The sequence below is a fragment of the Gymnogyps californianus genome, chromosome Z (genome assembly GCF_018139145.2).
Source record: "Gymnogyps californianus isolate 813 chromosome Z, ASM1813914v2, whole genome shotgun sequence".
Lineage (NCBI taxonomy): Eukaryota > Metazoa > Chordata > Aves > Accipitriformes > Cathartidae > Gymnogyps > Gymnogyps californianus.
Window position 1 is genome coordinate 16692117 of NC_059500.1, and position 15374 is coordinate 16707490.

At 40.9% G+C, this 15374-nt stretch overlaps 1 protein-coding gene across 1 annotated transcript; it reads right to left on the bottom strand.

Annotated features, from left to right (window-relative positions):
* Positions 1–5546: 5546 nt before the first annotated feature.
* On the bottom strand, positions 5547–12667 carry LOC127027498 (MARVEL domain-containing protein 2-like). Its single transcript, XM_050913273.1, is given in 7 exon segments — positions 5547–6253; positions 7192–7242; positions 7654–7825; positions 8685–8821; positions 9960–9992; positions 11565–12556; positions 12559–12667. Coding segments are annotated over 7 exon segments (1611 nt in total). The 3' UTR covers positions 5547–6136.
* Positions 12668–15374: the final 2707 nt, after the last annotated feature.

Genomic DNA, 15374 nt, shown 5'->3' on the forward strand with positions numbered 1-15374 from the left:
ATAATCTCACCATATTTAGAATCACCCCTTTCAGGCTAGGTTCTTGTTTTGCTGTGATAGCTTTCTTTGGGGATTTCTTTTAATAAACTATCACTACAAAGCTGTGAGCAACAGTTAACTGGCAATTACCTTTAAAAAGTGGGTCGGGATGCTTTGTATTCCATTGAGTGCTAATTGCTCTGACCAAAAGAAATGTAGTTTTTCACTAAATGTTGTGTACGTTCCATTTTTCAGATATCTTTAAATTTACTGTTTGTCTCCTTTGCAAGCATACAATTTATTTTTAAAGGCGGGCAGAAAGATGTAAGAAGAACTCTAGTTCATATCCAGCAGCTCTTGGCATTACAGATTACAGCAGAGAGATTTTGAAATATTGATTAACGTAGTAGAGTGGTGCTTGGTCAAGATACTGGGCTGGATGAGTTCTAACCATACATGCCAATGCAACTTTGAAAAAGTTTATTTTTGGTCTATAAAGAGCACAAGTCTAGACTAGAAGATGTTGTGATGTAGGGATTTCTTAGAGATGAAAACTTCCTGAAGCTACAGCCTTTCCTTTTCACTTGCTTTTCAAAATAGGGCAACAGGTTATTTTGTTTGCACACACAAAGAAAGCATCGAGAAGAAAATCAGTCACAGTTTTAACACCCAGTAGAAATAGTGGGTTTTTGGCTAGTACATAGGTCTGGGAGGGGGCTTTTGTTGTTCTCTCCAAAGAAGAAATCCGAAGCACTTGTGATTATCTTCATATGCAGGCAGAAAACAGGTTGTGCTTTTCACCCTGAAAATGCACTTGTATTTATAGATGTTAACTAATCACCTTTCACAACTACTATAGTAAAGATTACGAAACTACATTTAACTATGTAATAGTAACTTTCTTCTATTACCCTTACTTTGCTATGCCTGGAAATTGACAAACAGTTCTGCAGTAGTATACCAGTTGATGCCAAATGAAACACAACATGGTACCTACATTCAGGAGTTTCCAACGGCAACTAGTTCACATTGTTAAACCTAGAGGATGATTTGTTTAAATACAAGAAAAGCATATTCAGTTGTATGCATTAATGTCAGAGTACTTGAGAAGAAGACATGGTGACAAGATGTTGCCATAGGATGGATTGGCCCTTGTGAGAATGAGGCAGCAGGGAAACAAATACAAGAGTACAAGGGAACAGAGGGATAGATGTGTTAGCAGAACAAACTCGCTAATAAAAAAACAGGATCAGAACTATGAAACATTCAAAACTACCAAGATCTGAAATCTGCTGTGAAAAAGAAAAAAATTATTTACATATAATTTACACATGCCTATATATAATTTTTATGTATCGCCAGAACAGAATACTCCACACAGTGGTAGAAAAGGAAAATTACTGTAACTACTGAATTATAGGTAGAAAGGAAGAAACCCAATGACATCTACAGAGTGCACATATTTCAGGAATAGCAGGGAATAAGCAGTCTTTCAGCATGAAAGAATACATCATAGCCGTTTTACATGTTCTGGTAATTCCACAAGGTCTTTATCTATATTTAAACAGGATTACAGTGCAGGTTCTAGAATTGTACAAATGTCTCAAATTATTTATTTTGTTAGAGTAAAAATTATATGTAGTTTTAAAAGCTTGCAAATGTTTGCTTTGCCACAACGCAAGCAAAAAAAAATGCAGTTATGCAAAAGTGTACTGTTTCATGTGCAGAAAAAGTTTGAGATCTTTAATCTTTGCGATTAAACTCAAAATACAAAAAGAGGTAACAAATTAGGTTCAGGTATTTTGATGTTACATGATTATGTTTTGCTTCTACCTAAAATAATTCTGAGCAGCACTGATCCATCTCATGTCACCAAGAGTTTCCATTTCATAAGTGCCACAGTGAGGATTAGCTCAAAGAAGCTAGAGATAATTTTAGCCAATTTCTCTGCAGAGCAATCATAACTTTACTGGATACAGCGGAAGTGTGCCAAGACTGGATTTGACCTCTTGAATAACAGGAAAGTTGCCGAGCATCCGTTTCTAAGGGGTGTCACTCTGCATCCAAGTAAGACAATAAATGAGGAAGAAAACATTTAAACAGTAGTAACATTTCCTTAAATAGGAGTGGGTAAAAACTTACTGCTTCTGTATCCTTCAGCCTGTTGCATTTATCAGGAGCAATTTATAAATATAGGGGAAACACATGAGAAATTAATTACCTTTCAATTAAACCATACCTGGGAAAAATCCCAGATATTTTGAAGGAAAGCAGTGAAAACTACTGAAGATGGAAAAAGGGTAATTCTTTAGTTTAAGAATTCAAGATTTGCTTCTAGGAACTGAAATAAAGTTGTAGTTTGATCTACTCCCATTAGATCACATGCCATCTTTTCTTAAGAAGGAAAAAGTCCAATTTATAAAACGTCAAAATGGAAAAATGGCTGCAAGCTGACAATTTTAATAGAAGAAGAGAGAAATGAGACTTCTTTCAGAACAGGGATATTTTTTATTGTCAAAGCCAAGAATTTAAATGCTGGACAGGAACGCAGGATATACAATCATTTTGTAGATTATGATTGTCCAAATGCTTCAAATCCCACCACAATTTTGAGATTAATAAACTAAATACTGGATAGCTTCTTATACAATTTCAAAGCAATTAGGTTTTTCATTGCCACGAGTATTTTTAGTTGATATGCTGTCATGAGAGCTAGTCCACCCTACTATGCGATACAAACTTTTGGTTACATTTGTTACACGCTGCTTTATCTGCCCTGCAAAAATGTACAGATTAGTAGATAGTATGCAGATGTTGCTGCAGTTATCTTGATCAAAGATATCCAGCTGTTTATCAAGACAAAAAAAAAAAAAGCCCTTTTATTGATTTATTCAAGCCCAGTTTGAAAACTATTATATTCCCGGAAACTGTAAGTCTCTTGGACATTTCCCTTCGTAGATCTGTGGAGCCAGGCAGGCATTTTCTAAGAGGAAGACTGAAGGATAAAAGTTTTGTTATACACACTCAGTGTCTGAGGACAGGCTGTAATTGAAAGTGGATGCTGTATGCCCATTGACGTAGGGCAATATTACTTGGTAAGATTCAAATAAATGTTAACTACCTTCTGCAAAAACCCAGTCACACGAGTAAGACCACATAGCAGAATGTTTATGCATACATAAAACAATGTAAATTCAGAGTTGAGACTAGAGAGACTGCACAGAGAGACCCAGGTGATAATCGCCTAATAACTTTAGTTTTGTCTGAAGTATACCTTCTATTCTTTAAGGATATCAAGGGACCACTTTCCCTAATAGTTCTGGCTGTAACTAATTCTCACTCAATTTCCTCCCAATTTCTGTCTTGCATTTGACTGGCTTCAACTCCGAGCCATTAATTGTTATTTCATTAATCTCAATTTCTCTGAGAGATAAAAATGTTTCTTAGACTAATATTTTGTCTTTGGCATGTTCAGAGCACTGTTGACAAGACCCTTTTCAGTCCTCCATTGATAGGTTAGAGCAAAACCAGCTTACCAATTGTATGCACCCAAAGTGCCTGCTTAGCAGCATTGAGGTCCGTAACAGATCCAGGACTGAGCAAGTAATTTACTGTAATGGTCACAACCTGCTGCCCTGCTGGACTTCCTAAGCTGCAAAGGTAAATGCCTTCTCCTGGGGCTCCGTGCTCAGCACACCCCACTGCCACGCACTGCACTAACCCTATTTGAAACCCAAAAGGCTGGCAGAAGGGAGTATTCCTACACATCTTCCCTCCCCAGCTTTTGGAAAATCCGCTCAGCCACACCTGTGGCACCTTGCTGGGAAACGTGGAGGATCCACACACAGCTGTCTCCACTTAGTTTATTTCCTCATTCCAGCCACAGGCAAGGCGTCCGCTTTTCCCAACCCATTTGTTGGAAACTTTGCAGGAAAAGAGAAGCACAATGGTTCTGCAGAGGCTATGCAGGCACTGTCTGAGGGGCCAGGAGCCAGAAACTCAGACCACTGTCAAAGGGAGCCTGGAGCTGGGTCTCAGTGTCCAACGGGAGCAAGGCCTATTAAGGGTGCAGACTGTGAATCCTCCAAAGAAAACATTAGTCAGCTTCTTTTTAGCACTTTATAAACATTAGTTGATCCTTAAACTTGGATTAATCTTCTTCTGGTACTGATGCAATACCCAGAACTCCCACTGAGAAAAAATGAGAAACCTGGGCGTACAGTGAGAGGTCATTTAGATTGCAGGGATTTGGACAAGGACCTCTCTTACAAAGAAAAGTTTAACAAGTATACCGCACAATACGCATAAAACACTTGGCCCAGGTCCTCTATAAGGTAGAGAGGTTTCCTCCTCTGAAAAGAATAGAAACCTGAACCAGAGAGAGAGGCACCTGAAGAGAGAGGGAAAACAAGGGATAGCACTGACTATCATCTGATTTCAGACTGATGAACATACTGAGACACCCTCCAGGTAGATGAGACTGAAGGCTTTCAAATGAAGAGGTGCCAAGTTTTCAAATTGTCTCAGTGTTCCCATGGTGTCTTGTTTTATTTACTTCATCCACTAAAACTCTTGGAATTAAGTGGCTGATAAAATTGGAATGTCAACTTTGTAAGTATGAAAGTGGGTTTGTAGCCATCTGGATTGCAGTGTGAATGATAAGGGCTTAAAAATTAGAAGGGATATAACTGCCAGAGCGAGGTGTATTAATGCATTTCCAGTACTGAAGAACAGAGGTGGGGCTACCATCACTGTTCTAAACTGGAAACAACTTTTCTGATGTCTTGCCTTTAAATGAAGGCAAAAGTTGAAAACTTTCTTTTAAAGAAAAAACGATCACTAACAAAAATTTGAAATAACCTTAATCAGACCACCTTTTTCTAACAAAATGCCTTTATAAGCAATAGAATAACATGGCTACACTGGTGGGTTTTTTTTCAAATTAAAATATATTTCAGAACAGACAAATTGCAGTTGTAGAAAACTGTACAAAGAAACTATCAATGCTTCTAACAATTTTACTAAGTAAAAAAAAGTAAACAAAGATCTGAAAAAGGATACAAAGAGAAAATTTACTGGCTTATGAAAACATTTGCATACACAAACCTATCCCCAAGATAAAATATAAAAATATATATTGACTTTATGCAGATATGCTCTGGAAAGCACATCTATTAAAACATTTTACCTGGCCTTATAAAGGATACTAGTAATTTATACTTTGAATGAGAATTAATTTTGCTGTACTTACTCTCTGAATGCCAAGTTCACAAACAGCTGCTGCCTCGACAAAAAGTCCTGTTACTTGCTGATGAAGAATAAAGCGTTTTGCCTTTAAACCCATGGATGGGTTAAGATAACTTTAAACTAAGATGACCCAGAAAAGGTATGCAGAGCATACTGGCCTATAGCAACACCAATGGAACACTAACATGAGTCTCATCCTGTACCTCTATTCCTTTAAGGCCATGTATAAATTTGTTGCATCACCTCTAAAGAGAGGAATAAAAAAAACCCCAAACCAAACAACAAAACCCCAACACAACCCGCCCCCCCTCCCCCCGGCTGCTTAAATAGGAAGTTATTTTGCATCTCTTGTTGGGTGAAATTCCAGATAATTTCTGACATACAGCAGAGCATTTGGAAATACAACACAAAAAGTCTTATTAAACTAATTTTTGACTGGCCAAAATGATTCAGTATGATTAAGCACTCCACCAAACCCCAGCCAGAAAGAACAGCTCAACTCTTTCTGATATCATTAAGATCTCACCTATAAATAAAATCTGACATTGTTAACGGCATTTCTGTGCAAACTTTTGGCATGGTATTTAGAACTGCTTTCTCTGGTGGGCTCTGCAAGTTTGCAAATACAGTATTTTCAAATAAAGTATTCATATTTAAGAGGCCAGGCTGTGTACTGTCTAACAAAAGCAGAATGTTAGCACAGGTTTTCTAAACTTATGTAATAACTTCATTACATTGATTTAAAATTGGATCTGCATACAAAACCTACCAGTAACGTACAACATCTAAATAAGTGACAAAGTGATTAAGCAATCCCCATAGGTGTACTGTTCTGACAGTAAATAAATAGTTTAAAATATGCATATCAATTTAAAAAATAGAGAATAGTAGTCACAAAGTGAAGGCATAGTTAAGTTTCTACATTCCAATTCATAACTTTATCATAGTCCTGAATTCGTTGTTTTATGTGAGAAAGCTTATTCTTTAGGTATTCACAACGCTCCTTTTTCTCCAGAAATGCAGGATCCTGCCAAAAATACAAAAACCTTTACATTAATACATTACACTTTCAAACTCTTCCAAGAATGGTCTATTATCAATTATGTTCTTGATTAAGGACAGTATATAAATATTCTCCAAAATCACACTCTTTGTCCCTGGCCACAATTTCTTATTTCCTGCTTCCCCTTCCTCATGAAACACTGGAAAAAGAGGTTCTGCTTTTATATGCAGTAGTTACTTAGTAAACAGAGCAGCTTTTAAACAGAAATCTGCAAATATAAATGACATCCTACTACATAATTTAGATTTTGTAAGTGTGGTGTTGTGTGTCTAATAAATCCCTCCCCCCCAAAAAGCAATGACATTTAACTAACACGGACACAAAATTTGAATTCCATGGGGGGGTGGGGGGAAGGTATTTCTAATGTTTTATGTTTTTAATGGAACACAAGTACACATTTACTGCCTGCATTTAAAAATGACAAAGTGAAACCTCTTGGATTACACTGAAAATTACTTTTTGAGAGTCCAAGTTCCATGCTACAAAGAAAATACAAAACTTCTTTTCAAGGGTAAGACTATGTTTTCTGTTGTTAACTTATCTGTTGGCTGTGTCAGTCAGTGAATTTAAATGAACTAGATCCCCAAAAATAACCAGTCTTCTGAATGCAGAATGCTAAGAGATGAGACATACTCTCAGAAGATGAAAATGCTTAACTGTTGGGTATTTTCTTCCCACATCTGGCTAATGGAATCATTATTCTCAAAACAGGTTGTTGGCATGAGTGGAGTGGGCTGTGTCCTAACTTTGCCAAAGTTTTAAAAGACAAGATATACAAAGCCCTGTAGTAGCTACAGATACCCTGAGCTAGCGAATTGTACCTAGTGTCAAACATGTCAGCTATTTACACTCTCTTTGCTATTCATTAGATTCACTAGCAATGTAAAGCTGAAAACACTCACATTTTTCTTCTTCTTGTATTCTTGCAGAACTTTTGATATCCTTTCCTGTTCCTAATGAGAGAGACCACACATTTTTAAACACTATGAGTGTGCTCCATATCTTCATGTAAATTCTACAAAATACTCGTCAGAAGTAAAATTCTCATTTGACCAATCCATTCTAGTTGTTACATTTTAGTTGTAAATCTTGTATGTGAGAAATAGTGAAAATACATTAACTGTAACTCATTCAAACTTGAAAGCTACTAACATGAAAAAAAAAACCCAAACAGAAAAATGTGTATACAACTTAATTGCAACTTGGTATCCTTGACTGATGACCAAACAAGAAATAACACATCTGGAGAAACTTTCCCACCAAGTCACCGCCAGCATTACAAGACATTGTGCCCTAGCTAAAGACAGTCAGAAACTGCCTAATACCACACCTGTTTTCTATGAGCCCATTTCACAGGTACTTACATATATGCTTTCAGGATGGTGAGGAAGCTGTCTCAGCAATGCATCCAGCTCATCAAACTTTTTTAATACAGCATGAACTTCCACAGACAGTTCTTTATACTCAGCAAACTGATCATTGAAAACTGCTTTGTACCGGTCTCGCATTTCATTTGTTTGAATTGCTGGATATTTCCTTTAAAAAAAAAATTTTCAAGGACTAGGTTTAGAGATAGGACTTCAACAAACACATGGACCCTTCACCTTGATAGTGTATTTCTGTATTGTTTGCTAATCTCATAACCTGCTGAAATTTGCATGTATGTAAAGCACTGAAATGACAAAATCACAGAACGACAGAATGTTTGAGGTTGGAAGGGACGTCTGGAGGTCACCTGGGTCAATCCCCCTGCTCAAGCAGGGCCACCTAGACCAGGTTGCCTAGGACTGTGTCCAGGCAGCTTTTGAACATCTCCAAGGATGGAGACTCCATAATCTCTCTGGGCAACCTGTGCTAACCCTCACAGTGAAAAAGATTTTCCTGATATTCAAGTGGAACCTCCTGTGTTTCAATTTGTGCCCTAGTCTATGGTAAATAGTATAAAAATTCATTTGTGATCTCATACTTCACCATGGAAAGGCCTACCCTTTAAAAGGGAGCATGTTATAGACTTAGCACTTAGAAAGTACAAGAGTAGTCAAATTTCATGGGCTAAAAAGACAAGTAATTTCCCATGTATTTTTTTCTAAATTCTCGGTGTGGTGGTCTTCTGTTCCTTTGGCAGTTATTGTACTTGCTAGATTATAACATTCTGCTTTAACATTTGAGGTTTAGGTGGGTTTCTTTAAATTTAAGATTCTTTATTTATATCACTCATTCTATGCCATTGATACCAGCCCCCATCCTCTCTATTTTTAACATTAACTTAATAAAGAATTATGAGTTTCCATAGCACATGCATGGCAGAGAAACCATGAGTGTATATAAGAGAAATGCTGAGTGAAAAACATCATTCAAGTATTCTCCATTAAGTTTGTTCATCAAAGTCACTTACGCTAAGTAGTCTGGCATCACTATAGGTTTAGGAATGTGGCCTGCAGGTATATGACCATTAAGTAGTTCCGGTTTTCTTTCCACTGATTTAAGCTGCCTGTAAGTGTTCTCTTCTCTTGGTCTGTCGTCACTTTCATACTGTTTTAAAAGAAAAAAAGTAGTTCTTAATGAAGCCAGTTTTACTTCAAATGCAATGTACATAAACCACAAAATACCCAACTCATTTGAAGACAGAGATACAAGTACTGAGCAGCAGTAGAAGCAAATCATAGATATTTCTTACAACTCTTATTGTAATTAGAAAATTAGTAGAGTTACAGTAATGTTTCTCACACAGTATCTATCTTCAGTTTGTCCTAACAGCAGTACTAGTGACAGGTAAATACTTCTTGGGTCTTGGAAAGATTTGTCTTGTATGTCTTAAAAAAATAATTTACGGAATTTTCCTTGGATATCAATCTAATTTGTGAATGAACAGGAATCACTCAGTTCTCTGGAGTTCCCTTTTCCCCTTGTTTCCTATTGGACAATTTATCCCTTGATCCAGAAATAAAAGCGTGTGGAGTCTTGTTGGAACACATAAAAAAGGATCCTGATCCAGTACTGAAGCAACAGAGAAAACAGTGGTAGGAAATTCACAGTATCTAACAGGAGACATTTAAGACTGAAATAAATACACCATACATTCTCTGGGAATCATCAACATCTGCTGTTAAGATCCTATACAATCTTTGTAGTGTATGCAACCGCATCTTTGTGCGGCAGAAGCACTAAAATTGCTGATACTTCAAAACTGGCAAGGTCGTCTTTGGAGCAGTCTCAGAGACACAGGAACAAGCTCAACTCACAGAGCACCTACCACTGTGCTTCCATGGGCTCTCCTCCAAATTAAGCAGACAGCCAGGAGGAAAGAGAGTCTCTAAAACCTACAACACATCACACAACCTGCTGTTCTAGCCATGCCTGCCAAACTCTGTGATAAACACTGCAGAACTTGGTCACTTCATAAAAGAGGGTAAGAGCACATACAGAGGCAGTCATCAGATTTGCTATTTACAGTAAATTTTATAACCTAGCCTAACTAGTATTAACTTCTTTACAAGCTTCTTCCAAATCTTCTAGGTAGGAGAATGTTGTCCGGACTACGTTAAAGAATTAAACCTAATCTCTTCCAAGCCAAGTAAGTAAATAGATAGGTCAATCAAAATAGTCACAAGAAAAAGAACACCCATTTCGAAATACCCGTAAACAGAAAAATAAAATTCCTATTTCCTACCTTCTTTTCTGGAAAAGAGGACTGTGTTTTCATCTATCAAAAAATGGAAAGAACTGTAAGTTTTATTTTCAGCAAAAATAGTATGCAAAAGCACAGACTCTTAAAATCTAAACTTTTTCAAAATCTTGCTGTACAGAGAATTACATTTATATTTAGGTATGAAGAAATTTGGCATAAGGAATATTTTCAGATCAATTGATTTAAATACTGTTTAAGAACGGTGGAATGAAAACAACCACCCAGAATAACGACAGGATCTCCCAGAGCATAGCTGTAAGGAACAGCTTGCAGGAAATACTCCATCCACTTCCCAGTCTCCTTTATTATTTCACATTCCAGCCCATATTAACTCACTGACACTCTGCAGCCTCATTCATTGCCTAGAAAACACAAGAGTGCACTAACTGGTAGCTCAACCAGCAGCTGTTTTGCACAGCGCTCTCCAGACCCTAATCTATATTCTAAAAGTATTCCCTTTAGAAATACTAAGTAGCTGGAACAGGACAGCATGGATAGTAACAGCGAAGAGTGATTGAACACCTTCTGTATAATTCCAGCAATGACCTCATTCTTGCAGGACATATTAAAAGTTGGTTAAAAAACTTTTATCAAAGAACTGCAATGTACTTTTCAGAAGGGGAGTCTCAGTTTTATGCAAGATGGTGGAATGGAAACTGGTGTTAAATGAAAACGCTGGAAATCAGACTGCAGTCACAGAGCAGAGGAAATGCAACTTTAGACTCGCTCTCTCCTACTAAAATCACTTAAATGCTGACCCCTCCTTAAGTTAGGTTTATGTAGGGTTCACATATGTTAATTTTTATGCTATATTAAGTTTTATTATTAAAGATTTTTTGGTGGTGTTTTCACATGAAGGAGGTTTTACACAAATGACTTTGAATTCTCTAGTTGAGAGTGATAAGTCTCTATTACAGTTTATCATTAACCAGGCGAGTACTGAATGCTTCTAGTAAGGGCAAGGCCAGCAGCAATGCAAAATACTTCATGTGAAAAAGATGAAGTTGATTGAAATCTGAGACATCAAAATCCAGCCAACTCTGTTACTACTACTATTTTCTGATAACTATGGTAAGGAAAGCTGAAAAGACCTGAAGAAGTAGCTTGGAGTTTTGCTTGCAAAGCAAAAATCAGTATTTTATGTTCTTGTCATTCACAGCAGTGGCACCTAATGTGCTGAAAGCGCAGACTTCAGATAAATGCTAGGTGGCTTTAAGCCTAACCCTACTGAACAGCTGAACAAGCACATTGTTGACTTCTTTCTTTGTTTGGAAAATACACACCAGGAAGTAGTTCATCAGCTGACGCAGGAAGAGAGCTGAGTATTACAAAGAGAACAGAGCCAGCTCCTTACCAAAGTGAATTAAAAAAAAAAAAAGTCCAAGAATTTGGATCAGACATCTTAAAAACGCCTTTCATTTGGCTATCTCAAATGCTCTTAAGACTGGTGAAAGTTCACCCTCAAAGGCTACAGAGCTGCTGCAGAGAAGACACCTGATATGACTCTGTCTATGGCATGGAAAGATCCTAAAGCTGCTTCCCATCACACCGTACCCAGTAGATACAAAATGATAACTAATGACTTACCTCCTGTTCCATTAATTCCCTGTGCCTCCTAGCTCCTTCATGCCTCCATAACTTCAGAGAAACCACCGCACTAATTAGATAGATGATCACCGTGACAAACAAGAAGATGATTGCTGCTGTCTGACCTCCCTCTACACGGCAAAAAGATGCATTTATCGGCGTCTTAAACAACTGGTAATAGCAGAGCCCACCACGGTTGGTATCGTTTACGTACACTATGGCAGCCGACATGTACAGAAAGAACAAGGCCACGTTAATTCCGAACTCGGTCAGAGGCCACCAGTTGGAATCGAGGAGGATAGTCCGGTAGTACATTGACATGCCCAGCACCAGCAGCACTATCGTGACTATCCACGCCATTCCCGCCGCCACCAGGATGAAAGGCGTTTTGGGTCCGCTGTAGGAGTAGCCTCCGTAGGCGCTGCCGACCCCGTAGCCGTAGGGCTGCGAGTACCCGAACATGTTGTACCACTCGTTATCCTTGTGCACGTAGGCCGTGACGCAGGCGAAGACGGCGGCGCCCAGCAGCAGCTCCACCACGCAGAGGATCCTCAGCAGGCCGGCCCAGGACTTCATGTAGGCGTACCGCTGGTTGTAGGCCTCCACCCGCTCGCTGTACGCCTGGCCGGTGGCAGTGCGGTGCTCCAGCGGCCCGAAGGGGTCCCCGGGCAGCATGGCTTCGGCCTCCTTCCGCGAGTTGTAGCTCCCGCCCGATCCTCCGTAAGGATCCTTGTAGGAGCCGGGCACCGACTTGGGCTCCGGCTGCAGAGGGGCCGGGGAGGCCGGCGGCGAGCATTCGACCCCGTCCGAGACGTACCTGATGTCGGAGGCCGTGCTGTCCCAGCTGGAGCCGTTGTTGCGTCTCCCTTTGAAGAAGTTCTTCCACGAGTCCGGGATGAACCGCCGGACCGGCTTGAGCTCGACCGGCCCGCTCGGCCCGGGGCTGCCCTCCCCGGGGTAGGCGTCGGGGCCGAAGGGGGGCTGCAGGGGAGCGGGGGCGGCGGCAAGGGGGCGGCGGACCCCGGCTCCGCGTCCCGGGGGAGCGGGGGAGGCAGCAGGGACCTGCCGGGCCGCCCGCCCTCCGAGCCGGCGCTCCTCGACATGGCTGGCGCTCGGCCCGGCGTCAGGCGCTCCCCGGCCCCGCTCAGCCGCCTCTCATTCACCCGACGGGAGGCAGCTGCCGCGGAGTCCAAAGGGCGGCCGGCGCCGGGCGAAGGAAGAGGGACGATCCCGCCGGAGAGTGCGTGGGGGGGCGCTGCCCGGGAGCACCCGGCGCTCCGCTCCGCGCCCGCCCCGGCTCCACTCCCCGCCTGGCCGCCCTCGGCACCGGCACCGGCACCTGCACCTGCGCCGCCCCGCCCAGGCGGCCTCACCTGCGGCGGCCGAGCGGCCTTGGCCCGGGCAGGCGGCAGCTTCTGGCCGGCGAGCCCCGGCCGAGAGCGGCGGGCCTTGCCGAGCCGGGCGCGGCGGAGCCGGCACGGAGGGAGCGGCCGCTTTCCCGCCCGCTGCACCGCTGCTGCGGGTCGGCGGGGGAGCCGGGGCGCGGCCCGCCGGTGAGCTGCGGCGCGGCCCGAGCGGGGCCGCTCAGCATGGTGGCTCCTGGCAGTGATCGGCGTGGAGCCGTCCCGGTTACGGGGAAGCGCTGAACAGTCTGTTCGGACAAATAAAACCCACTTTTCTCCTGTCGTTTATCAAACACGGGATTCTTCTTTCCCCCAGCACAACTGCAGTGTAAGGAGAAAACCGGCATGCTACACCATTAACTTCTACAGAGTGCAAAGGACGTGAGGACTCCTGCGCGACTGTTAGATTTTCCCCCTGATAAATCAGGGAAACGTTTGCAAAAAAGGAGTCCAAAATAATCTGTCGTACAACATGTGTTCAATTTATATTTTTTATATTTAAAAATATTTTTTATATTTAAAAATATTTTTTATATTTAAAAATATTTTTATATTTTATGTTCACATAAAATATCTGTGGCAGAGTACAAAACAGCCTTAATGCAGTAGGAGTTTTATTTACATTGTCAGTATGGGATATCAAATTTTTTACGTACACACTTCAGTCTCCTCTTTCAGAAGGTTCAAACTTCCAAAGAGTCATTTTTTTGAAGGTATACATTTTAATAAAATCTTCAAATGCTGACAACTTATCACATGTGGACGCCAGAAACATGCTGTACAAATGCAAAGTAAATAAAAATGTGTTAAAACTAAAAAGAAAGGGTGACACTGTCGCCGAAATCGGGAATAAATCTCTTAACACCAATGTAGCACTAAGAAGCAGGCATTCTTTTATTACAGCGCTGGATGCACAGGGGATCACTCCACCTAACGTGCATGCCACATACAAAAATCACAGAGTTTATATCCAGTTATCTAATTAGCAACAATTAGTAAAAACATGCCTAAGTTTATACTTACTGGCTAGTGATAAACATTTCACTCCTTACTGGTCAGTCGTATTTAAATTAACTCCGCTTGCAATGTAGATTAGCAGGCATGCTCCTTACGGGGCGGGGGGGGCGAGTTTCTTTGGTCTTGAATTGAGTCGGTGGTCGTGCTTCCCCCTGCCGCTTTTACCTTTCCCCTAGTTACGAAGGACTTCTCCAGGTTTGGCTCATTTTGTAATTCAGTCAGCAGAGCTGGGGGTACAATACCGATATTGAGGAGCATCTTGCCCTTTTATCATATTGTTACTTGCTGATCTTTGTACGTAGGCCTACTTGTCCTTGGTACACAGACTTGCTCATCTCTGGTATGCAAGCCTGCTTGCTTTATCTGTACAAAGTTTACACAAAGGGGCCCTTCATCAAATTGTCTAAGTCTGTTGGTAACAATACTACCTATCTATAGTCTCTTTCTAACGCTATTAGTCATAATTTATTGTTACCTCTTTTTATAAATATGGCTAACTCTTATGGCCAGAACAGACAGGGAATGACTTGTGACTTAGTATTCAGCTCAGGTCTGATCCTGCAAAGTTAAGGGGAAGCTGAGGAAACTTGGCTGGATGCTGAGTTGTCCTTCTAGCCCACCTACGTAGCTAAAGGAGTACTTCTGTGCAGACTGTGCTCTCTTTAGCAAGGGCCGTTGTAGCATATTAATCTATTCTGGTGAGTTAGTAGTTGATATTTTGTTATATTCAGTCACTATCCTATTCCTCTATTTTTAATTTATCTTCCTCCATGATTACTTGAGCTGCAGCAGAGGCTGACTGCAAGGTGGTTTGTTTTCACTGCATTGGCTGGAAGTAAGAGGGAATCCATCCCATTCATTCGCATTCATTTTGCTTTTCTCCATCTGTACAGCCATCTCCGTAGCATTCACGTCAGCAGGGTCCCCCTCGTAACTAACGAGTAAGTCTGGCATGCCAGGATCTTTGTCAGTAAGTGTTTCAAACTTTAACCTCTAAAATTATCATAGCAACGGTAAGTTACCGTGGAAAAAACCCTACATTTCCTGCTCTCAGCACAGAAACTGCAGTAGAAAAGACTATCCACACACCACACAAGTCTCCCCCCTTCGCTGATGCTCAACGGCTTTCAGATTTTCTGGCAGTAATAACCTCTATTCACCACCGTTAATTCAAGCCATACACATACGTTTCATACATCACTACTATCAGTATTATGTTTTACGGCTCTGGGCACATCTTCCAATTATAGGTATTTGTGCCCAGAACTCAACACTACATAACCTGCATGAGAACCCACAGAATATATGGCAGTTACTCTCAGATAAAGCTTGAAATGGTGTGCACCCAACTTATTAATGCAGATACAGAAGGTTTACCAGTGTTTAAATG